This window comes from Rhodnius prolixus, unplaced genomic scaffold, assembly GCF_049639745.1.
Source record: "Rhodnius prolixus isolate KJV_2025 unplaced genomic scaffold, Rpr scaffold_5, whole genome shotgun sequence".
NCBI classification, from domain to species: Eukaryota; Metazoa; Arthropoda; class Insecta; order Hemiptera; family Reduviidae; genus Rhodnius; species Rhodnius prolixus.
Genome location: NW_027411624.1, coordinates 17,338,216 through 17,362,340, shown reverse-complemented (window position 1 = coordinate 17,362,340; position 24,125 = coordinate 17,338,216). Strand labels below are relative to the sequence as shown.

General features: G+C 35.0%; 1 protein-coding gene across 3 annotated transcripts in view; it reads left to right on the top strand.

Annotated features, from left to right (window-relative positions):
* The window catches only part of LOC141458465 (lachesin-like), a 381,486-nt gene that overhangs the window by 336,319 nt on the left and 21,042 nt on the right, over nt 1-24,125 (top strand). For all 3 annotated transcript variants that reach the window (XM_074136460.1, XM_074136461.1, XM_074136462.1), the window contains 2 exons: nt 1,441-1,590; nt 13,313-13,372. In XM_074136460.1, coding sequence (XP_073992561.1) covers nt 1,441-1,590; nt 13,313-13,372 — 210 coding nt within the window. The remainder of the gene's footprint in view (nt 1-1,440; nt 1,591-13,312; nt 13,373-24,125) is intronic.

The following is a 24,125-nucleotide window of genomic DNA, read 5'->3' as shown; positions in this document are numbered from 1 at the left end:
AAGCACCAAGTCGCATTAAAATGCTAAAAGATCTCTATCCAGACTTGTGCCTTCCACCAGAACCAATATTGACAAGATGGGGTACTTGGCTGGAAGCAGCTCAGTATTTCTATGAAAACTACAGTAAAATCAAGAATGTCCTTTCACATCTCGAAGACGAAGCAGTAGCGATAAATACAGCCAAGTCTTTATTCGAGAAACCTAATTTAAGGAACGACCTTGCATTCATTTCTGACAATTGCGTATTTCTTGCACAAGCCATTACCCAACTTGAGTCCCAAAATGTTCGACTGACAGCGAACAAGTCCAACGTTAAAAAAGTCATCGAAAAGGTGGAAGGAATACCTGGGAGTAAGGGAGATCTGATCAGATCAAAACTGGTAGAAGTACTGAGCAAGAACAAAGGGTGGGAGACCATCTGCCAGATTTCTGATATTATCAGTGGAACAGAAGTCACCTCAGAACATCGTGTACCCTTTATTACAACCAACGAGATAACTTCTTTCAGCAAGGCACCTATAACATCTGTAGATGTTGAACGATCTTTTAGTCGTTAGATGTCCATCTTACGCCCAGATCGTCGTCACTTTACGTTCCAACATTTGAAATTTCATGTGGTTGCAAACAATTTCGAAGAGTGAAGTTTTCAAAATTGAAAATTTAACACATCTTTTTATAAATAGTAAAAATGTTCTTTGTTGTATAAATCATTATAACTTGTAAAAACAAATTATTTTGTTTCTAATAAATTATTATAAATTGTAAAAATGTTCTTTTCTTGTATAAATAATTATAACTTGCCCCCCCCCCAAAAAAAAATCCATTTTCATAAAAAAAAATGTCCATTTTACTTAAATATTCCAGAAAATATTTTAAGAAAATCACATATTTTCCACATAATTGACGAAAATAAATGCATATTTTAATTAAATATTTGGCATTTTTAAGTACATAAAAATCCGTTCCTTAGTGATAACTAAATATGTATAAATTTAAAAATAAAATGTTTTACAGCAATAGTCTCTTTATTTAATAGCCACACCTCGTACCTTAAGTTTGCCATTGAATAATATACTCGTATAAGATTATTTCAGAATCTATTTTGATTTAACTCGTTGCAATAATTAAACTCAAATGCAGTAGCCGCCGCTATATTATAAACTGAAACAATGTACATTATTTCATCGCATTTCTCCACTTTTTCTTGTTTTATGGAGTTAATCGAGTTGTGCAACTGAACGAATCATGTGACGTCTACATTATTCACCACTACATAGTACTTTTTATTCCGCTGTACTAATATTTTCTGTTACAAATGTTGTTTTAAAAATACTAGAGAGGGCTAAAAAGTTTCCCACCCAATTTTTGCGTTTACTTTTTTAGATTGTAGGATAGTAATCATAATTTATTTACAAAATTATATGCTTTGTATGTTGACAGGTGATAAATACGAAACTAGAGCTACCGACCATGGTTATTCCAGGTATATGGTATTGAAGATTAAGAACGTTACCAGAAAAGATTTTGGTTCGTATCAGTGTGTGGCTAAAAATTCTCTTGGCGAAACTGATGGTGTCATCAAATTAGAAGGTACTTTTTATTTTTAATTAATAAATTATTTAATTAATAAAAATTGTTAAAATTAAAAATTAATGAAAGCAATTTTATTTGGTAAAACAATTAAAGTTTTAAGGAGCAATAAAACTTTTAAATTAAAGGCTTACATTATTAAGTGAAATTTCTGTCAAACTTTGAAATTGGTTAAAGGATTTAGTGTACTACGTTACCCAGAATTCATTGACTGAACATTTGCTGATTTTAGTTCACATACTCGGAACATCATTCTAATATTTCAGGCCTGAATAAGTATCTGGTTTTTAGAGGTGTTCATGTTACCTGAAACACTTGGTTTCATTGATTTTTGTTACAGCAGTGTGTGTGTACACAGTGTGTATTCAGTAAGACAAATTTCCCGTTTTTGGTTTTGGATTGCTTGCATACATAATAATGATTTAATTCCGCATTAGAGTTGGCTTAGTGTCTTCAAATACTGTAGCAAAGCCATTTGCATAAATAAGTCCCCCTTATACATTTGTATAGTTATGAGACGGAAAGTGAAGGTACTGTATTTCTAACTAGCGATCTTAGGCCGTAGACGGAGGCGAACCTTTTTACTTGGATTTCACACATGAATCTTGTTCACTGCGCAACTTGATTAACACCAAAATCTTATTAACTTCAATTAGGCTATTAAGCTTCTCTACTTAGGAGGACAGACGTAAGAGCTAGTTTGCTGTTCAGGGAACCTCAAAATCTTGTGCATACTCAAAATCGAATATGCCCTACAACAGGGATCTGTAACCTTTCCTGGACGGCGGGACATTTAAAAAATATATATATACGTACATTTACATGGTTTTCATTTTAAGACGTCTCAAATGCATTTCATGCTTAAACGGTTGATCTGAGCGAAAAATGGTAGAGGTAAAATTTGTTGCCAGTCACCTCTAGTTTCAGAATATGTGTCTTGATATTAGATTCCTGCCCGCTAACGCGGCTTACGCGCTTCCAAATGTGAGGGTTCGCAGTTGACCCCCATTTTCATGTACACACTTTTAAATAGTATAAAAAGTTATGAAAGAAACCGGAAACCGCAATTCGATATCTTTAAAATTAAAGGTGCTAGGCCATTTCAAAATCTGATATTTATTAATCATATTTCAATTTTTTTAACTTGTTATCAAAGAGAAAGAAGAGCACGCGATAGGTCATTTTTATGTATTTTTTCATCCCCTTTCTACTGAAAATATTGCCAAGGCAGTAAAGCTAGTATTTTTCTTAATATCGGGAAATAAGTAGTTTTCCGAGTGATTTTCTAAGCAATAATCAAATGTTAAGAGCTTTAGATGTTCTCAAGCATGCACAAAATGGCTAAAAATTAATTTTACATCTGTTACAAACAAGAAGGTTTAATAATTATTTGATAATTTTGGGAGAGTTGCGTTTTATTACCAAAAAAATTGAAAACCTCCTGCCACATATTTAAATGTTCAAACTTATTCCTTATAATGCACTTTACGCAGCTTGTGCAACATGTACTCAGCCTTCAAAGATTCTTTTTTTCTTTTTAATCAAATATAAATATTATTTTAAAAAAATCAAAATTAGTAATACTTTTATTTACATGCTATAATAACACGAGAGAACAAAAAATTGACAATTCTTAATAAAGGGAACAATATTATCAATAATATTCTATCAGTATGTTACTTTTTATTAATTAAAAATAATACTAATAATAGAATCAATAAATATATTAGAATTGAAAATTTAAGACAACGATATTTGAAATGAGGATGGTATAAAAGTGTTGAACTTACGGAGAAGCGGCCGTAGTAACTAAAGGAGGGATAGAAATACTCTTTGCGGCAAGTTGAAAGAGGTGGATTGTGTTTACTTCTGTACAGAACAAATTGTAACATAGGGAACACATTCAGCTCTCCTCACTGCCCTTTCTCGTACATTAGGCAGAGTGTGTGTGTATTTTGAGTTCTCTTTCTTCTTGCTTCCAGTGTCCCATGTCCATGGGTATACGCGCCTCCACTGGCGACAGAGGAATATTCCAGCTTCCAGGCTCTATCCTCCAGAGGTATTAGGAAGGGTACAAACTGGGCACACACTCTCTCTTCAACCTTCTCCTTTCACTATTATCTGGGATCCCGCCGGCCCTGGCGCTACTTATTTGCATTCCCTCATTCCTTCTTCCACTCTATTACACTCCAGTGCCTAGGGATTACAATTAAGTCCCCCTTTTTGGCGCCTCTAGAATGATAACATTCTCTCTACATCCACTTTTGCTTCTTTTTTGCTTTACTTAAACAAATTTATTTAACTAAATTATATAAACGATACATGCTTGTAATTATCGTTCATTGCCATATTATCTTTTACTCTTTTTTTTTCTCAAAATTAATTGCGTTCGTGAGAATTTTCCAAATTTAAGGTTACACCGGAAAAGTCCTTTTTGGGGTCATCTTGAGACCGGAAAAGCATTGTTTTTTTTTTAAATTGGTGCTTAAATGCTCGAAATTATTTTATTGTAACATTTTGTACTCATTGTTCGTCTCATAAGCTATCATCGATTATAATTGATCAACATTACTACCGTGAGGTGCTTGCTCAACTTCGTGAAAGGGTAAGGAATAAACGATCCGATTTGTGGAAGAACAAGTCACGGGTTCTCCATCAAGGTAACGCGCCGGCTCGCACTGTATTGTCTGTCAAGACGTTTCTAGCCAAGTACGACATCCCAGTTTTAGACCATCCGCCTTATTCGCCTGACCTGGCCCCATGTGACTTTTATCTGTTCCCCAAAGTCATATATCTGCATTAAAAGGAACACGATTTCAGTCCTTTGAAGCTGTGAAAGAAAAAGCGGCAAGCGTCATGCAGGAGCTCACAGAAAAAGACTTCCAGCACTGTTTCGAACAATGGTAAATTCGCATGGAGCGTTTTAGGGATAGGGTAGGGGTGTATATTGAAGGTGATAATAACAAAATATGTATAAATTTAAAATAAAATGTTTTATGGCAATAGTCTCGTTATTTAATAGCCACACCTCGTAAATACAATAACTCTTGATTGTGCATCTATTAGTTAGAAACGTCCACAATTATTCCTCTTAAGAAGTCGCAGGTTCCCGAATCGTGGTCACAAGAATTTCCCCTTTATATACGAACATGATGGCCATTGCCACTCAACGGATGTCCGTTAAATTTTTTTTAAGAAATATTTCTGATAAGAAAAAAATTAACAGTATAAATAGCGTGCAATGGAGAAAGACACTAACAAATAATAAGGAAAATGTAAGAGATATCTAGAGAGGTTAATTCCAACAACAGAAATCTAGCACTTCTTTTTCTGTAAAAAGTGGGTTGTAACTTATCCCCACCTCAACACTACTGAAAGTTAAAGGGGGGAGAAATTGAGACAAATCTACACAGAGTAAAGTTAACCTATAGTTGTTTTAGATAGAGTTAGGATGAAATAATATCGCTCGCTTTTCTGGTAAACGTGCTCCTAATACGTAGCAGTTTAAGCAGAAGACAACAGAAGACTTCAATTTCTTAGCTACCATATCTCATACCTTCGTTGTTACTCATACAGTCATGATTCTAACACGCTCGTTCGCTACAAGTATATCTGTGTATAAATTATACTGTTGCTTTCGTATTTCTTTTCAATCTGAAGCAAACAGACAAGGAAAAATCTGTAGAAACAGGCTAAAAGTGTTTTGGCTTAAGTACGTATAAAGGATGACCAGCAAATTTTATGTTAACCAGTTAAGGCGTGGAATTTAATAAAAAAAAAAAAAAAAAAAAAAAAAAAAAAAACCCACAGTGTGCGAAATTAAAATCAATGACGTGTATACACGTCGAACGCAGGGCAAAACAACCAGAAGTTTACAACGTCTGTAATAGTCACTGCAAGCGCTTTTTCTGCAATCTCGGGGGGGGGGGGCTTGAGATTACAGAGCATTCTGTGCTCATTCAAAATCTTGCACCGCTTCACGTATGCATTGCTCTAGTTAACTTGGGACGCAAGAGCTTTTACAAGGAAGAAAAGAGCTTTTTGAATTCTGTGCAAATTGAAATCATGCTCGTACTGAGGTCTGAACCTCTATCTAAGGTAAAAACGGCATTGCACTAGGGTTGAGAGCTTCTATTTGTGTGCGTAATTCCCAATCTCTAATGCGGAGACCAAACATGTACCAACCTCTTATTGGCTGGCTCCCTCCACCTCCCTCCGTATAAAATACTTGGCAGTTCTATTGGTAAGATAAAGGAAACATCTCGCCAAATAATATTCTTATTGCATTTTATTAAAATTTTAAGTTTTTATAGTTAATGGCATTTTTATATTTTTCACAACGAGTATACACGTCGAACGCACCGTAATAGAGATTTGGTTTGACGTGTGTACACGCTTAACTGGTTAAAATAATGTTACTTACAATCAGTTATGCTAAAAAGTAAAGTAATGTCGCGGATGGAGGCGACTAGTAAACATTCTTTACTGTAAATTTCTTTTATTCTTCTTCTTCCAAGGTATTTCCCTAACCAGGGTTCCTTGCCCCTTTGCATCCATCCTACCCTATTCTGAGCGTCGCTTTCGCATAGACCTCGCGCTATCATTTAGTTCCTTTACCTGCGCGAGCCAGCTATTCATAGGCCTTCCTCTTCTTTGTCTGCCAGCAGAGAACTTTTTTCGGGAGGCGCGTATCGCTCATACGAAGGACATCTCCAAACCACAATAGCCTTCTTTCGTCAACCCTATCCAGTATGGTTTTATCTATACCGACGGCTTCCCTTATAACCATATTTGGGACTCTATCGAAGATTGTAATTTCTTTTATTAAACATTAAATAAAATCCAAGGCCTAGAGACCGGGAATTGAACCCAGTACCACACAGTACATACTCGTATTAGTTTTACGAGCCTTGCCTTTAACCGCTCGGCTACCATGGTGCCTTTATAACTGCTTTTACTTTTCGGTTTTTCACTTTCTTTTAAAGTGATTAAATGTTCAACTCAATTATTATTTAAAAACATACAATGTAAATAAATACTTTTTACAAAACAATATTTCAAATAGTAATCTTTTGACCAAATATATGTAATTATTTTATATTACAGACAATATTTATAGCTGAACTAGTATATTAATACTAGGTGCATAATAATTAAACTAATGAGCGTTTGTATTAATTAAATGGTATACCTGCTGTACAAATACATTTGCTTGCAGCTATTTCTATATATTGCTCAAGCCACACCGCCTTCACCATCTTTATATTTACCCAAAACATTAATTATTATTTGTGCTTTTTTTTCTGTTTCTTTTTTATAGAATAAAGTATTCTTAATTATTTTACTTCATTTAATTCATTAAATTCTATTGTACGTACTATTTCATTTTCAAAATAATTTTTTCAAATTGGTGTAAATCGATCACTTTTTGTACAAATATATACATTTATATTTATATGAAATAGTGGTTTAATTTTAAATAAAATTGAACGCGTCCAAAATAAATTACTATATAAATTGTAAGTATTGTATTTCATTAAAGGGAGTAGCGGAATAAGAGGGGTCTGGCGGCCCCCACCGGTTTTCACTCGAATCACTCGAAAATCACTCGACTTCCTCGATTCAAACGAATGCCAAACACAAAGAAATAGACCGATCTAGCTGAAACTTGGTGTTTGTTCTTCCAAGAGATGCTACTAACTAAACATAACCTCGATACGCGCCAGTGGTGCTATCTCTCTGACTTTGCACGGACTTTTCAAACGACCCTCGTAATTGATCAATATTTTTCATGTAAAGGATCAAACTTATTCCTTAATTTATCAAATAATGCACTTTACTCAACTTGTGAAGCATATACTGAGCCTTCAAAGGTGCCTCCTCAGATACAGAGAGCAGTTGATAAACTCCTGGCTAACCAGTCTTGCGAGCGTGAGGAGGCACCTTTTGAAGGCACAGTGCATGCTTCACAAGTTGAGTAATTAATGTTCAATATTATGTGTTGAGCTTTTCTATTACTGAAGATGTTTTTCCAACCTATAAATTTCATGAAAAATTATGATAATCCCTTTTTTTTTTTAAACGATAAACAATATCTAAATAAGAAAGATATCGAAGATTTCTTTAGCAAAAAAAAAAAAATTATTTAAATTAATTATCGTTTATTCAAAAAACATTTTTTGCCATTAATTTTTACCCTTCAATAAATATACGTTGAACTGTTGAATATTTATTAAAAAGAAATGTAATTTAATGTAGATTTAGTGCAGATAACGAAATCAATTTAATTAAGCAAAATGTTTTATTTAATATTGCCATTATTAAGTGCAATATATAATATGAGAATTGTTTTTTAAACAATAAATATTCAACAGTTCAACGTATATTTATTGAAGGGTAAAAATTAATGGCAAAAAATGTTTTTTGAATAAACGATAATTAATTTAAATAATTTTTTTTTTTTTGCTAAAGAAATCTTCGATATCTTTCTTATTTAGATATTGTTTATCGTTTAAAAAAAAAAAGGGATTATCATAATTTTTCATGAAATTTATAGGTTGGAAAAACATCTTCAGTAATAGAAAAGCTCAACACATAATATTGAACATTAATTACTCAACTTGTGAAGCATGCACTGTGCCTTCAAAAGGTGCCTCCTCAGGCTCGCAAGACTGGTTAGCCAGGAGTTTATCAACTGCTCTCTGTATCTGAGGAGGCACCTTTGAAGGCTCAGTATATGCTTCACAAGTTGAGTAAAGTGCATTATTTGATAAATTAAGGAATAAGTTTGATCCTTTACATGAAAAATATTGATCAATTACGAGGGTCGTTTGAAAAGTCCGTGCAAAGTCAGAGAGATAGCACCACTGGCGCGTATCGAGGTTATGTTTAGTTAGTAGCATCTCTTGGAAGAACAAACACCAAGTTTCAGCTAGATCGGTCTATTTCTTTGTGTTTGGCATTCGTTTGAATCGAGGAAGTCGAGTGATTTTCAAAAAATGGACGAAAAAGAATTTCGTGTGTTAATTAAACACTACTTTATGAAAGGCAAAACGCCTGAGGAGACTAAAGAGAAGCTTGATAAACATTATGGTGACTCTGCACCTTCGCATGATCCATGATATGGTGATGGATGACAGAAGAGTGAAGGTGCGTGAGATTGCTAGTGCTGTGGGCATCTCGAATGAACAGGTACATAATATTTTGCATCAACATTTGGACATGACAAAGCTATCCGCAAGATGGGTGCCGCGATTGCTCACGCTTGACCAAAAACGAAATCGTGTGAAGTGTTGCAAGGACGGTTTGCAGCTGTTCCAGAAGAATCCGCGGGACTTTAAGCGTCGTTTCGTCACTGTGAATGAAACATGGATACATCACTACACTCCTGAGACCAAAGAACAATCTAAACAATGGGTTACCAAGGGGGAATCTGCGCCAAAAAAGGCGAAGACCGTTCCTTCGGCCGGAAAGATTATGGCGACTGTCTTTTGGGTTTCGCAAGGAATAATCCTCATCGACTATCTGGAAAAGGGTAAAACTATTACAGTTGCATATTATTCATCGTTATTGGACCGTTTGAAAACCGAGCTGCAAGAAAAACGCCCACGATTGGCCCACAAAAAAGTCCTTTTCCATCACGACAACGCACCAGCTCACACCTCAGCAGTTGTGGTCGCAAAATTAATGGAAATAAGGTTCCAACTCGTTTCACATCCTCCCTATTCTACAGACTTGGCTCCCTCGGACTACTATTTGTTCCCCAATATGAAGAAATGGCTGGCTGGAAAAAGATTTTATTCAAACGAGGAGGTGATTGCAGAAACGAATGGCTATTTTTCAGACTTGGACAAATCCTATTATTCGGAAGGGATCAACAAACTAGAGCAGCGTTGGACGAAGTGTATAAGCCTAAAAGGAGACTATGTTGAAAAATAAAAAAGGTTTTACCCCAAAAAATTTAATGGTTTTTTTTTTCACGGACTTTTCAAACCACCCTCGTAAATATGTGACATGAGATTTCCAATTTTTTTGGTAATTAAAAGCAACTCTCCTAAAATTACCAAATAATTATTAAACGTCTTGTTCGTAACAGATGTAAAATTATTTTTTAGCCATTTTGTGCATGCTTGTGAACATTCTAAAGCTCTAAACATTTGATTATTGCTTAGAAAATCACTCGGAAAACCCGATATTAAGAAAAATACTAGCTTCACTGCCTTGGCAATATTTTCATTAGAAAGGGGTTGAAAAAATACATAAAAATGACCTATCGCGTGCTCTTCTTTCTCTTTGGTAACAAGTTAAAAAATTGAGATATGATTAATAAATACCAGATTTTGAAATGGCCTAGCACCTTTAATTTTAAAGCTATCGAATTGCGATTTCCGGTTTCTTTCATAACTTTTTATACTCTTTAAAACTGTGTATAAGAAAATGGGGGTCAACTGCGAACCCTCACTTTTGGTAGCGCGTCAGCCGCGTATGCGGGTAGGAATCTAAAATCAAGTCACATATTCTGAAACTAGAGGTGACAGGCAACAAGTTTTTCCTCTACCATTTTTTGCTCAGATCAACCGTTTAAGCATGAAATGCATTTGAGCCGTCTTAAAATGAACACCCTGTTTTATTCTAAATGAGAAAAAGAAAATAATACCAATAATAAACTTAATTATGTGATTTAAGTTATACAATCTTATTTATAACAACAAATTAAACCAAATATTCGGTCTTTTAACTACCGATTATGTTAATCTCAACATTCAACAAGTGAATCTTCACATTCACCAATTTTGGTCTTTCATCGTGCCAGTATTGAAGTAAAGCGATTGCACGATGACGAAGTGCTCCGAATTGTAACGGAAGAAGTCGAAGAAGTAGAAACATAAGAGTCATCTAGGCTTCTTTTAGGATTGAAATTTATGATCTCTTTTAAAGTACCGCTTTTTTTTTAAAAAAAAAACCTAAAACCTGTACAACTTTTTATGGGTTTCAAAGTATTTCCAATACTCTGAGGTGGAAGAAATGAGAATCTATTTTTATTTTTTTGGTTTGTACATACAGCGCCGATGGGTTCTAATTGTAAGTTGGTCACATAACGTACATTAGCCCTACCATTTTAGATTAAACATTGCTCTTTGAGAACATTGATTTTTGTGGGATTCTAGATACCCGTCAAAGTGTCAATATTTCTTCATGACAATCATTTTATCACAAACAACCTTTTTAAATACTGTAACCAACTTTCTTTTTAATACAAAAATGGAGTTACATTAATGTAATACGTAAAATACGCTGGGAATGAATACGTCATTCAGGTATTTCCTTTTATTTTCATATCTTTTTTTAAATATTCAGTATCGGAAAATATTTTTACATTTATATATTTAAAATATATTGTAGGTAAATGGTGAAAATCTTGATAGACATAATGAGTGGTCAATTGAAATATAGTAAAAGCATTTTTGTGTTTAAATTGATTTCTTTAGCAACGAACAATTTAATTTATTTTATTAAGAATTTTATTTTTATCTTCTTTATTTTGAATTGAACAAAATGCAATGTTCTAAAAATGTTTAGGAGGCACAAAATGTTCACTTCTTCTAAAACTTAATATGTATTTAAATTTTAAGATCTAAAATTTTACGAGTGTCGTTTGAAAAGTCCGTGCAAAAATAAAAACTACTTAATTTTTTGGGGTAAACCTTTTTTATTTTTCAACGTAGTCTCCTTTTAGGCTTATACACTTCGTCCAACGCTGCTTTAGTTTGTTGACCCCTTCCGAATAATAGGATTTGTCCAAGTCTGAAAAATAGCCATTCGTTTCTGCAATCACCTCCTCGTTTGAATAAAATCTTTTTCCCGCCAGCCATTTCTTCATATTGGGGAACAAATAGTAGTCCGAGGGAGCCAAGTCTGGAGAATAGGGGGGTTGTGAAACGAGTTGGAACCCCATTAATTTTGAGACCACAACTGCTGAGGTGTGAGCTGGTGCGTTGTCATGATGGAAAAGGACTTTTTTGTGGGCCAATCGAGGGCGCTTTTCTTGCAGCTCGGTTTTCAAACGGTCCAATAACGATGAATAATATGCAACTGTAATAGTTTTACCCTTTTCCAGATAGTCGATGAGGATTATTCCTTGCGAATCCCAAAAGACAGTCGCCATAATCTTTCCGGCCGAAGGAACGGTCTTCGCCTTTTTTGGCGCAGATTCCCCCTTGGTAACCCATTGTTTAGATTGTTCTTTGGTCTCAGGAGTGTAATGATGTATCCATGTTTCATCCACAGTGACGAAACGACGCTTAAAGTCCTGCGGATTCTTCTGGAACAGCTGCAAACCGTCCTTGCAACACTTCACACGATTTCGTTTTTGGTCAAGCGTGAGCAATCGCGGCACCCATCTTGCGGATAGCTTTGTCATGTCCAAATGTTGATGCAAAATATTATGTACCCGTTCATTCGAGATGCCCACAGCACTAGCAATCTCACGCACCTTCACTCTTCTGTCATCCATCACCATATCATGGATTTTATCAATGATTTCTGGAGTAGTAACCTCAACAGGGCGTCCAGAACGTTTAGCGTCACTTGTGCCCATATGGCCACTCCGAAAATTTTGAAACCACTCATAAACTGTTCTAATCGAAGGTGCAGAGTCACCATAATGTTTATCAAGCTTCTCTTTAGTCTCCTGAGGCGTTTTGCCTTTCATAAAGTAGTGTTTAATCAACACACTAAATTCTTTTTCGTCCTTTTTTTTGAAAATCACTCGACTTCCTCGATTCAAACGAATGCCAAACACAAAGAAATAGACCGATCTGGCTGAAACTTGGTGTGTGTTCTTCCAAGAGATGCTACTAACTAAACATAACCTCGATAAGCGCCAGTGGTGCTATCTCTCTGACTTTGCACGGACTTTTCAAACGACCCTCGTACTAACTGATTTCAGTTCTTAATAAAATTTTGTACTTCAAAAACAAATAATATTTATGTACCTAATATTCAAATTACAAGTTCTAATATTTCTTTTCGTAATGTTCAAAATGAAAACTGCACAATTAAAGAAAATATCTAGCACACAAATTAAGTGAAAAAATTTACATTCCACGTACAATTCTTGTGGTGACATCACATGTTCAATATTTAAGAATTTTACATCACATTCAAACTTTATGTTGTCACGTTATCTCGTTCAGTAACTATTCGAATTAACTAAAAACCTTGCTCAATTATAGACAGAGTCTAGAGCTTCCATTGTCAGGAATACTAACATTTCAGGTTACAATACTTGTGGATAAGAAGTTCAATTTTTTAAGAATCTTACGTCAAATTCAAACTTTAAGTCGTAATATCTCGTTTCACGAATTTAATGAAGGATGCTGATGTTTAGAATTAAAACAGATTCAGTTTCCGCCAATCAGCTTCGAAAATATAAATTATTATTGATTAGTGATAATTTATCCTGTTCTGGTGTTGTGTGAACGCGAATATAATACTTCTGAAATGGAGTATTCAGGTTGTTTATAAGTACTTTATACTTATGTTGCAACTTGATTAGCTCGATTACCGCTAACTTAGCTAATTTCTATAAAGTTATTGATATTAACTTCGTAGTTGTTTTATCTAATAGAGATTAGATTTTGTTTCCTTTAGATGTAGACAGCTTTGTTGTTGTTGTTAAAGAAAGAGAGAAGAAATTTATTTTCGTTTTGTTTGCAAACAGAAATCCCTGTGCCAGTGACGAGGTCGACAGTAGCCAACACCACTTCCTCGCCGGATAAAGGTAAATTGGACATTGTTCGCTTTTTTTCTGTTTTTTCTTTATATATTTATTTTTCTTTTTTCATTTCCAGTTAGTGTTTTTCACATTTTTTTAACTGTTTTTCATTCAATGTGATCATCAGTGATGCTTTGTTATTATTAGGGAACGGATTCGTATGTATTTACATATTTTTTTCTAGGCAATTTACAGACGTTTTTCAACTAGAAGTATTCATACTGACACTTTTTAAGCCGTTTGAGTCTACTTTTATTTCACATATTTCCACATATTTGGATGTTATCGCATATTTATAAATATTTGATTAAAATAAATAAATATTTCTACATATTTAATCAAAATATGTACATATTTTTTCATATTTCTCATTTTGGGCATATTTTCATAATTGGGAGGTGGTTGACAGGAACTGTGAACCACAGACTGCAGGGCTGTGAATCACAGTGGGTACAATGGTTATTGTAATTTACACAGAATGCTGCTAAACAGTGACGGGCACTTGTTAGTTCTTTGAAGTTGTCTGACGTTGTCTGTTCTTTCAGCTCGTTCGTTGAAGTGTCCAATTCATTTCGTTCGGTCACTTAGTGTATTCTTTTTTTGGGTGAAATGCCACGAACATCGGCCTCAAACAAACAACTGGTTGCTAAATATCTTCGCGAGTTTCCAGCAGAACTTTTTCGAAGTGATGGAGACATTTTGTACTGCACAGCTTGTGACAAGCGCGTTTCTTGCTCTCAACGTTTCCAAGTCACCCAACATATTGCCACCGGATCGCACATAGAGAATAAAAACAGAAAGAAAGAGAGGACGTCCTATCAAGCCTTCCTTACATCACCATTATCAAGTAAGTCTACTCTGAGTACAGATCTGTGTCGGGATTTGGTTAGAGCAGATATCCCTTTCCACAAACTTAAAAATCCTCATTTCAAAGGATTTTAGTCGTTACAAGTCCATCTTACGCCCAGATCGTCGTTACTATACGTTCCAACATTTGAAATTTCATGTGGTTGCAAACAATTTCGAAGAGTGAAGTTTTCAAAATTGAAAATATAACACATCTTTTTATAAATAGTAAAAATGTTCTTTGGTGTATAAATCATTATAACTTGTAAAAACAAATTATTTTGTTCCTAATAAATTATTATAAATTGTAAAAATGTTCTTTTCTTGTATAAAAATAATTATAACTTGCCCCCAAAAAAATTCCATTTTCATAAAAAAAAATGTCCATTTTACTTAAATATTCCAGAAAATATTTTAAGAAAATCACATATTTTCCACATAATTGACGAAAATAAATGCATATTTTAATTAAATATTTGGCATTTTTAAATACATAAAAATCCGTTCCTTAGTTATTATACTTATCATTATTTACCGTCTTTTTTTCCAAACGTCTGAAAAATCTGGGAAAGAAAGATGAATTCGACAGAATTTAATAAAAAAAAATAGAAAAAGCGTGCAAGACGTTTAAAAAGGCGAAGACTTAGTTTGATAAGACTGTCAATGCGTCTTTCAGTGCACTAAAAAATAGAAGCTACGCGCTGTTAGTAACCTCAGCTGTTGATGCATCTCAAACTAACTGACTAACGCGAACAGTGAACACCTTTTACTAACGAGTATTTTAGAAACTTACCGGATGTCTTAGACCTCTAATTATTATTAGACAATTCAGTCTGAATATACTTACACGTCTAAATTCGATCTATTGTATAAACCATTTATTTATTGTATCTATATGTTATTTCTACTAACTTTTTCTATTAGTCTACTTCTAGCCCTTAAAATTTACAGCTAGTTATAAGATGCCTTATCGGGAATCGGTCAACGATGATAACTATCAAACTGAGACCCGCAAAAGTATGATGTATATGGTGGTTCTGAGCGCAATTCTTGTTCTAGGACTTGGATTTTATGTAATGGTTAATATAAGAATTTTGTAGTAAAGTAGGTATGCTAGACGCCCTAGCATCCACGGCTCCTAATTTGGTAGTTGGATGTAAAGTCCGCCTGAAATTCAAGCAGTAATAGTTAAATGGGTTAGAAAATGCCCCGCACTTCTGCAGACTCTAGACGAAATGAGAAGTAATTGTGAGATTGTTCATGGGATCGAAGAAAGATGACAGAACGTTTTAAGGTAGGTACTATGAGATGTGGAGCAAGAGGGATTCAGTAGTTGCAATCTCATGAAGAACAAATTATGCAGATTAAACAATCCTAAAAAATGGATAATGCTACAAATCTCCGCTCCGAAAAGATGACCGAAATTCACAAGTTAATTAAGATCTCGATTATCATCTACAGAATTGGTGTTACCAAAGTGTTCACTCTGAGATACTGAAGAAATGGTCTCACATTTAGACAATATATGCAATACTCAGAAACTGTAGCGTTCTACTTTCGGTTCAGGAAATTTGGACCGCTTTCACCCTAACAAAATCTATCTGATACAAAAACGTGTAGCTGCGACTACAATATTTCGTTTCTGAGCCGGAGTTATCACCTCGTACACTATCCTTTCGCTATTTCCAAAATTAATTGAAAACCCTTTTTTTTTAGGAACATCACTGTGTCTCCAGTGAAAACCACCTAATCGAACTTATAATGCAATCACAATTAAGATCTATGCAATTTTTTAGTGATTTGACTGTACGTTAATTTATTTTTTAGATTTAAGACGTGTTAACATCTTAGGTCAATGGCGCCCGCAGCTTTATTCAGTGCACTGCCGGCCACCGGCTAGTGTTCTCTCGGCCAGTGAGCTGTAAGAAGCTCTTAGGAAGAGAAAGTCTAAAGGCCAGCAGATCTGCGCTTTATATTTTTTCTATTTAGTGAATATTAAAGAAAAAAGAAGTGAAGTAATGCTTATTTTTTCAGTCGGACTTTACGTCCAACGACCAAATTAGCTATCTCGGACGGAAACGACTAGCAAACATATTTTATTTTTAAATAAAATCTTGGGCCTAAGACCGGGAATCGAACCCAAACACCACCATACATATTAGCTTCACTGGTCTCGCCTCTTAACCACTCGGCTACCGTGGCGCCTAAGACACAATTGTATTTTTTGCGATAGAATTTTATTTTATACATATCTATACAGGGTGTATACGGAGGAGAGGTCGAAACTTCGGGAGGTGATTCAGCAGCTCAAATGCAACAAAAAATATTCTCTTCACTTTGGCCCGATTCCCAATGGTGTCCATGATATTTGCATTTTTAACTTTTCCGTCGATATTCGCGTTTTTCTCCACAAAAACGGCCGTAACTTTTCTATCCTTTATCCTACAACAAATCTGCTTATTCCAAACGAAAGAGCATTAAAATTCCTGTAAATTTGCTAAGTTCACAGCCTCAAAACCTTTTCTTATAACAATGAAATTTTTACTTTAATGTCTAAAAAATTCGTTCTCGATGATTTTTGATAAAATTTTCAACTGCATTTTTGTCAATGATTAGTGAATCAAGGAGTCACATAATTTCAGAAAAAGTTGCGCATTTATTGAGCTTCAAGACCATGTGGATTTTTTTTTTTGGTTTTTAACAAAACCCTACCCCGAACAGAGGGGTGTAAATGCAGAGAACTACTCGTAGGATTTTGCGTAACTGAGTTTTCGCTACTAATTTACTCAAATGTCAATTTTTGGAGAAGGAACAAAAAGAAAAGTAACCATTTTAGTTTTTCACAATTATTATTTAATAAAACGGAAGTAAAAAATAAAGTAGCAATAAAACGCAGTAGTTGACTACAATTGTTTGTGCAACTTATTTTAATGACATAATGGAGGTCATTATTAAATAATAATTTTTAAAAACTAAAATGGTTACTTTTCTTTTTGTTCCTTCTCCAAAAATTGCCATTTGAGTAAATTAGTAGCGAAAAGTCAGTTACGCAAAATCCTAATTTTCTGCATATTATTTTATTAAAAACCAAAAAAATCCATATGGTCTTCAAGCTCAATAAATGCGCAACTTTTTCTGAAATTATGTGACTCCTTGATTCACTAATCATTGAAAAAATGCAGTTGAAAATTTTATCAAAAATCATCGAGAACGAATTTTTTAGACATTAAAGTAAAAATTTCATTGTTATAAAAAACGTTTTGAGGCTCTGTATTGAGCAAATTTACAGGAAATTTAATGCTCTTTCGTTTGGAATAAGCAGATTTGTTGTAGGATAAAGGATAGAAAAGTTACGGCCATTTTTGTGGTGAAAAACGCGAATATCGACGGAAAAGTTAAAAATGTTAAATATCTTGGACACTATTGAGAATCGGGCCAAAGCGAATAGAATGTTTTTTGTTGCATTTGAGCTGTTGAATCAACTCTCGAAGTTTCGACCTCTCCTCCATGTAAACCCTGTACATTTATAATTTCCACTCTGGTCTCTCTTTACTTGTTAAAAAAAAACAAAGAAACAAAAACAAAAAAATATGGTTACAAAGTCAGAAAACTGGTTTTCACTTTTAATGTTCTGTGTAGTAAAATCTCTTTCCGAGAAGCTTTATATCTATAAACAGTTGTGTTTAGGAATTATATTGCGTGGAAAAGTTAGACAATTTTTATGTAAATTGTCCTGGTGTAGAAGGGTAGAAGAAGAAGTGGCATTAGGTGAAGGGCCAGATTCTCAGTTACCAAACCCTTTCTGCAGTAGCCCCAGTACTCTGCAAAATGTCTACTCTTCGTCATCTCCATCCAGAATATACCCAACCTAATTACGACAGATTGTTGTCTGGTACCCACTTAAAACTTTTATATAGTATTCCTCATTAATTTTAACTCTTTTTTCTCCGTTAGTTTATTTTCCTTTTCTGCCATAATTTACTATAAACAAATATTTGGTGTTTTTTGTATTTTATGTCCCTGCCGGTTTCTCTGTCTTTACTTCGTAACATTTTGGTTGCTTTAATATAATGTTGCATATGAATGTACAATGTTGCTACGATGCGTCTTGCTTGTTTCCCAGCGAAGTACCAAAAAAACTCTAGAGTAGGGTCGAGGGGGCCACATTTGAACAGAATTTACTTTTTCTGTTACAGAGTGCACAGAATCGTATTGTTGAACCTTTTTATTTTGTTTTCTACAACTGTCAAGTCTTTTCAACAGATCTATATCAATACACAGTTGGTACTTTACATACATATCTATATTTTTTTTAATTTAAATATTTTGTGTCAAATGTTAATATCTGCCCCACTGGTGGGGTACCTTTAATCACAATATAAAATAGAAAGAAATGATATTACTTTACACTGAATCTACCTTCTATCAGTTATTTCTCTCACTACTACATTACTTTTTCTTTTAAACCACTGAAATCAAGTTCAAAAATAAAGAATGACTCAGTTTGGAATGTTGTGGCGAACAAAATATTCGGTTCGTTGCGCTTCTTAATGTAGGTTCGGACCCACTTTCCCCTTCTCTGCGATTAAACAAAAAACAAAGTCACAAACTTGCAGGTCGGTAGGGCACATTTTAACAGTGATGTTGAAATGTGCCCTCTCTCCTTCCGTAAAAGAAAATATAATATCCAACACTTTTTGCAAGCAAATAGACTTTTGTAAATAATAGGATTAAAAATACGAATTCCAAATGTTAATATGGACTAACAATACTTACACCTTGTCCACTACACTCTTCACTATACACTTCCAAAGCTGCAACGAAAATTTTTACTTCCACCTTACAAAATAGAACATTCCTCAATTCTGTCTTTACAAACAATGAAAACGAAGGAAAACTCGTGTCAATTATACAACAGGTCTACCACAAAATATGGAGAAAATTACCAATCATAAATGTTTTAAATATTTGGCGAGAAATTAAAACTGTTCAAAGGTGCCCCCCTCTCCCCTAGAGAAAGATTTAAATAACAATTTCTCTATTTCTAAACGTCAAAATTATTTTAGTTAAATTAAAGTAAATCTTTTATCTAGCATCAAAACCGTCAAAATTTATAAAACTTTGTAGCGAAAAAGCTATATTCTTTAGAATATTTTAAAAGTGTTATAAATTGAAAGAAATAAAGTTTAAGAAGAGCGGATTGTAAAAAAATTAAAAAAAAAATAGTTAAGTCGGACGGAATCTCAGTATAAGAAAAAAAAAGGTTACAGTTGGGTTTTAAGTTGGTGGCTTGTGTGTAAGACACATTCGCGTACATGGCATTCGCTATGGGCGGGCGCAGCCCCCTTGGTAGGGCGAAACACCCAGAATTAGAGGTAATGATGGGTAAAGTTGGCCACGTACTGGCGTGCTTCTGCCGCGCCATCACCCCACATACACATTGGCGTGCTTTCCTTGCCTTTTTACCTCAACCTACGTCACACTTGCTTTCAACTGGAGGTTGGGTTAGCTTTAGCTATAGATTGGAGACGATAAAGCAATTTTGAGGACGTGTTCACCCTTGTGAGGCACATAAATAACTGTAGCAAGTATGTTAAATCTTCCCAGTCTGTATTTTACCCATTGGCTTTAATTCTCTTAGTGACTTCCGCGCTATCCTGCAGTATCCTGCAGTTAGACGTAGTTTTCCACTTAAAGTTGCCATGTTAAAATGGTATGCATGTTGCTGGCATCAGTCCAATGAATGTTCTTGTTAATATCGCTCAAAAAGTTACCATCACGCCGCCTAGCATTCCACATACTTCTGTCGAGTTACGTAATTTCTGTAAATTTTTAGATAAATTAGTTTTTGAATATTTAGACCTCCATAGATATTAGATAATTATTGTTTGCGTTTATTTGTGCTAAAATCAGCTCAGCGCGTTGGCGCTATAAGTAACTAACAGTAATTAATGAAGCAAACGAGTGGAGAAGTTACACCCAGTGGTAAAACTCCAAAACATTATACTGTTAGTCACTTTCCACTTGAGAGGAGATCACGAGACCACTGTCTCTTAATTAAGGCGTCTTGTCCGCGTTATCAGGAAGAGTTCTTGAAGAAAGATTTTGAGCTAGAGAAATTATATGTGATTGCAGGTTGAAGTGGAGTTTTCTGTATCGTGTTTTAGCGACTTGTGGTGACAAAAAGAATGTTACGGTCAGTGTGTATAGTCAGGTTGGAGACAAAATGGAGCGTGTACAATAGTTCGAAGTATTTTAGATTGTATCGATTGAATCCTTTGGAGATTTGAGGCGTTTGGTTGAACCCCACAGCTCTATTCCATACCCCCAGATGGGTTTCAAAATAGAAGCATAAATTAGTCTTTTGTTGTCCAGAGAGAGTTTTGATCTATCGTCTAAGAGTCTTTTAAGTAGTGATTACGTCTGTTTAGTTCTGTTCTTTTAAGTCTAGTGTGGGGGTTCCAAGAAAGTCTTCGGTCTAAGTAAAGCCCAAGGTAGCGGGCAACGTAGAGTGAAGGTGATGTTTTGAGATTTGGTTTCATTAAGCTTAATAGCCCATCTCTTGAACCACTGTTCTAATGAGGAGAGATGTGACTGCAGATTTCTGTGAGCAAGTACAGGATCACAGTTGGTGGACAGTAAGGAGGTGTCATCTGCGTATGTGAGAAGTGTAGTGTTAGGATCTGTTAGATAAATTTAAATTTAAAACGTTAATATATATAAAATATGTCAATATATTTGTAAGCGCGCGAAGGCGCCTACATCAGGATGCAAAAAATAGGGAATTTCAGAGAGGGTTAGTCTTTAATCGTCCTTAGTTCGCAAGACCCACCACCTCAAGGTTAAACATAAGTGGGGTCAAGACCGGAAGGGCCAGGGCCGTAAAGAGGACAAAAATAAGCACACGAATGAGACTGTATTCATCACTTATGCAGAATCAGAGGGGTACACGGTTGATGAATAGTCGAAGCAAATAGGAAAGCGGTTGTTGTCTCTTCTTCTCATCTTAGCAGACGGCTGAACTTGATATTTGGTATTCATTTCAGCAGGGATTCCGTAAAGCGAAATCCTTGGTCTCATCCTGTACACCTAATATATCGGTACACATCCCAGAAGGGTATGCATTATGTTTATTTTAAACGCAGTTATGTTGGAACAGACGGTACGATCTGGATCGGGTAGGTGATAAAGCACAAGTATAAAACAGCATTTACAAAATAAGTTTAAATAAAGATATAGCGTATAAAATAAATAATTTATTAAAAAAAAGTGCATAAAAAAAGCAGGCAGTTAAATATTCAAATGCAGCCAATAAATAAAAAAATGCAATGGAAGTGAAAAAATGCTCCTCAGGATTCATGAAATTAAAATTGATCTTCTATTAGCTCAGGTGTAAAATGTTAACAAGTCTTAGTGTACTGTCAGTTATTATTTAGCCAAATGAATGGTTAAACGTGGTCTGCCTTATTGACTTTAGAGGTCTTTATAGGAGAAAGACCAAACAATTCTGTGGGAGAATTAATACCGAGTTACTCTCCAGTCAATTAAATATATTGAACTAACAACTAGGCAGAGACGGTCAAAGTGTACTCTAAGGACTGCAACTTGGGAATGTTCTTCAGGATGTTGAGGGTGAGAGGATTGAGTCCTTGGCCGGGCCCTTCTCTACTCTGACAAAGGAAATGTTGCAACGGTTTCGACCTTTGACATGCAAATAAGCACAAACAATTGTACCCTGGCAGACCTTTCATCAGAGTAGTGTGTAGCATGGTTGTTTGATGGTCTTCAAACCTGTATATCCTTCGGTTCCATGTTTCTCCACTTACCTTACTGCTTTCAATGCATTCCTAAAAGAGAGAGGACAATGGTAACTCCAGTTTCCACTTGTTACGTCTCTCTAGCGGCCACCAAGTTATATACTCTTGTCTTTAGATCTTAAAACACTTCATTTGCTTTTTACCTTTTATACAAAACAAATTAATGTCCTTAACTATTTACATAAAAATAAAATTCGCCTTTAAGAAATCTGTAATGAATGATATAATAAGATATACTATAGTAAAGAGTGCCGTATTTCACTTATTTTGGTCCTAAAATATAGACAAGGATGTATCCGCGGAAATTAAAAAGAGGTTGAGGAAGAGAAGGATATACAAACGAATATCACTTGGGGATTGGATGCACCTCTAATTCGGCCTGTTCTCTTGTTTGGTTCAGTAGCCAGGGTTGTATGAAAAGTAATTCTATTCTTGCTACAAACCTTTTGAAAAAAAACTTATTTAATGGATCTACATGCCAGTTAGAACAGGACTGTCCTAGAGCAGCGTTTCCCAACCAGTGGTACGCGAGTTGCTGGTTGGTATGCGAAAAATAACTAATAATGGCGGACAAAAAAAATTAAATCATAAAATACCATGTTTTTTTCCCTTGTAATACATAAAAAATATTTTAATTAATAATATTATACAATAAAGTTGTTAATATTGTAAAGTTTTTCTTGTCCTTTTACTAAGAAAACTTTACTTACACAACTAGTGCCTGCCACTAGTTATTAAATAATATGTGGGTTTGATTAAATAATAAAACTCGCTAAATTTGTAAGTAATAACCTGATTTATTAACACATTACCTTTATTCACATTAACCTTTACTAGCAACTAACGCTATTCATTATGGTCACCATTTAAAACAGTCACAACAGTTTACTGTTACTTAATCACTTCGTAACGCCACAAAACTGTTCCCCGACTGACCACTGGTCCGCACTGCACCGAATTGCACTAGTCTCTGCTACACAAACAAAGCTCTACTCACTAACTGACTAACCGCCTGACTAGCTATCTCTGAAGCACTCCACAACACTGACTCTCTCTAACTATGTCTCAACACTGACTCTCCAAGACTAACTCCAAAACTCACTGACTGACTAGAAACTACAAGACTGTAAAACTCTTAGAACTCGATTAAAACTCTAATAACTCCTTAAAAACTGACTTCTCCAACTGTGTCTGCCTCCTTTTAACTGCGTGCCTCCCTCCAACTGGGACTGCCCTCCTCCAACTCTCTGAGCATAAGTTTCCACGCCCTCCTGATGTTCATTGGCTGGAGAAAACATACTGCCACCACCTCAGCTAGGGCCGCCCTCCTCTTACTCTCTGTCTCGCTCCTACCTGTCAATCACTGGCTGGGAAAACACATATGCCACCACCCCAACTGAGGCCTTTCTCTTAGCTGGCTTTTACACAGGTCACTAACTCCTTGAACAATCTAGCCCTTTCCTTTCTAGTTCAGGTAGAGACCGGCCCTTTTGTTTACACAGTGGTGGCCTGATACCGACTTTGGTCGCTTAACCCCTAGAACAATCTAGGCCTTTCTTCTCTGCCACAGGTAGATACCGCCCTTTTGTTTATGCAGTGGCGACCTGTTACTGACTTTGATCGCTCAACCCCTAGAACAATCTAGGCCTTTCTTCTATGCCCAGGTCAACTTCGTTACAATATGTACAGTAATAAGTTTAGTCTGTCTCAAGATATAAGAAAAACTATAATAGCACATTTAACAGGATTAAAATTGTGTTTCATGGAGTATTTTCCAAAACCTGATAACAGAATGGAATAACTGGACTGAAAGAAAATTTAGGAAAAGCTACATTATAATCAATAAAAGAAAAATGACTATGTAAAAATCTGCTTAAATAGACTGATTGTAAGGTGTAAGCTCTATTCAAGCAACATTAAATTTAATTGGTACTTACAGGTAGTTGAATGCTTAATAGAAATTAATTTAGAAGATTTGGGCACAAATACGTATAATAATCCTAAAGAAGAACTTTGTAAATTAATTAATAATTTTGAAGAGAAAAATATGTACGCAATTTTTAATTATTTAAAAAAAGTTTTAAGATATTACACTT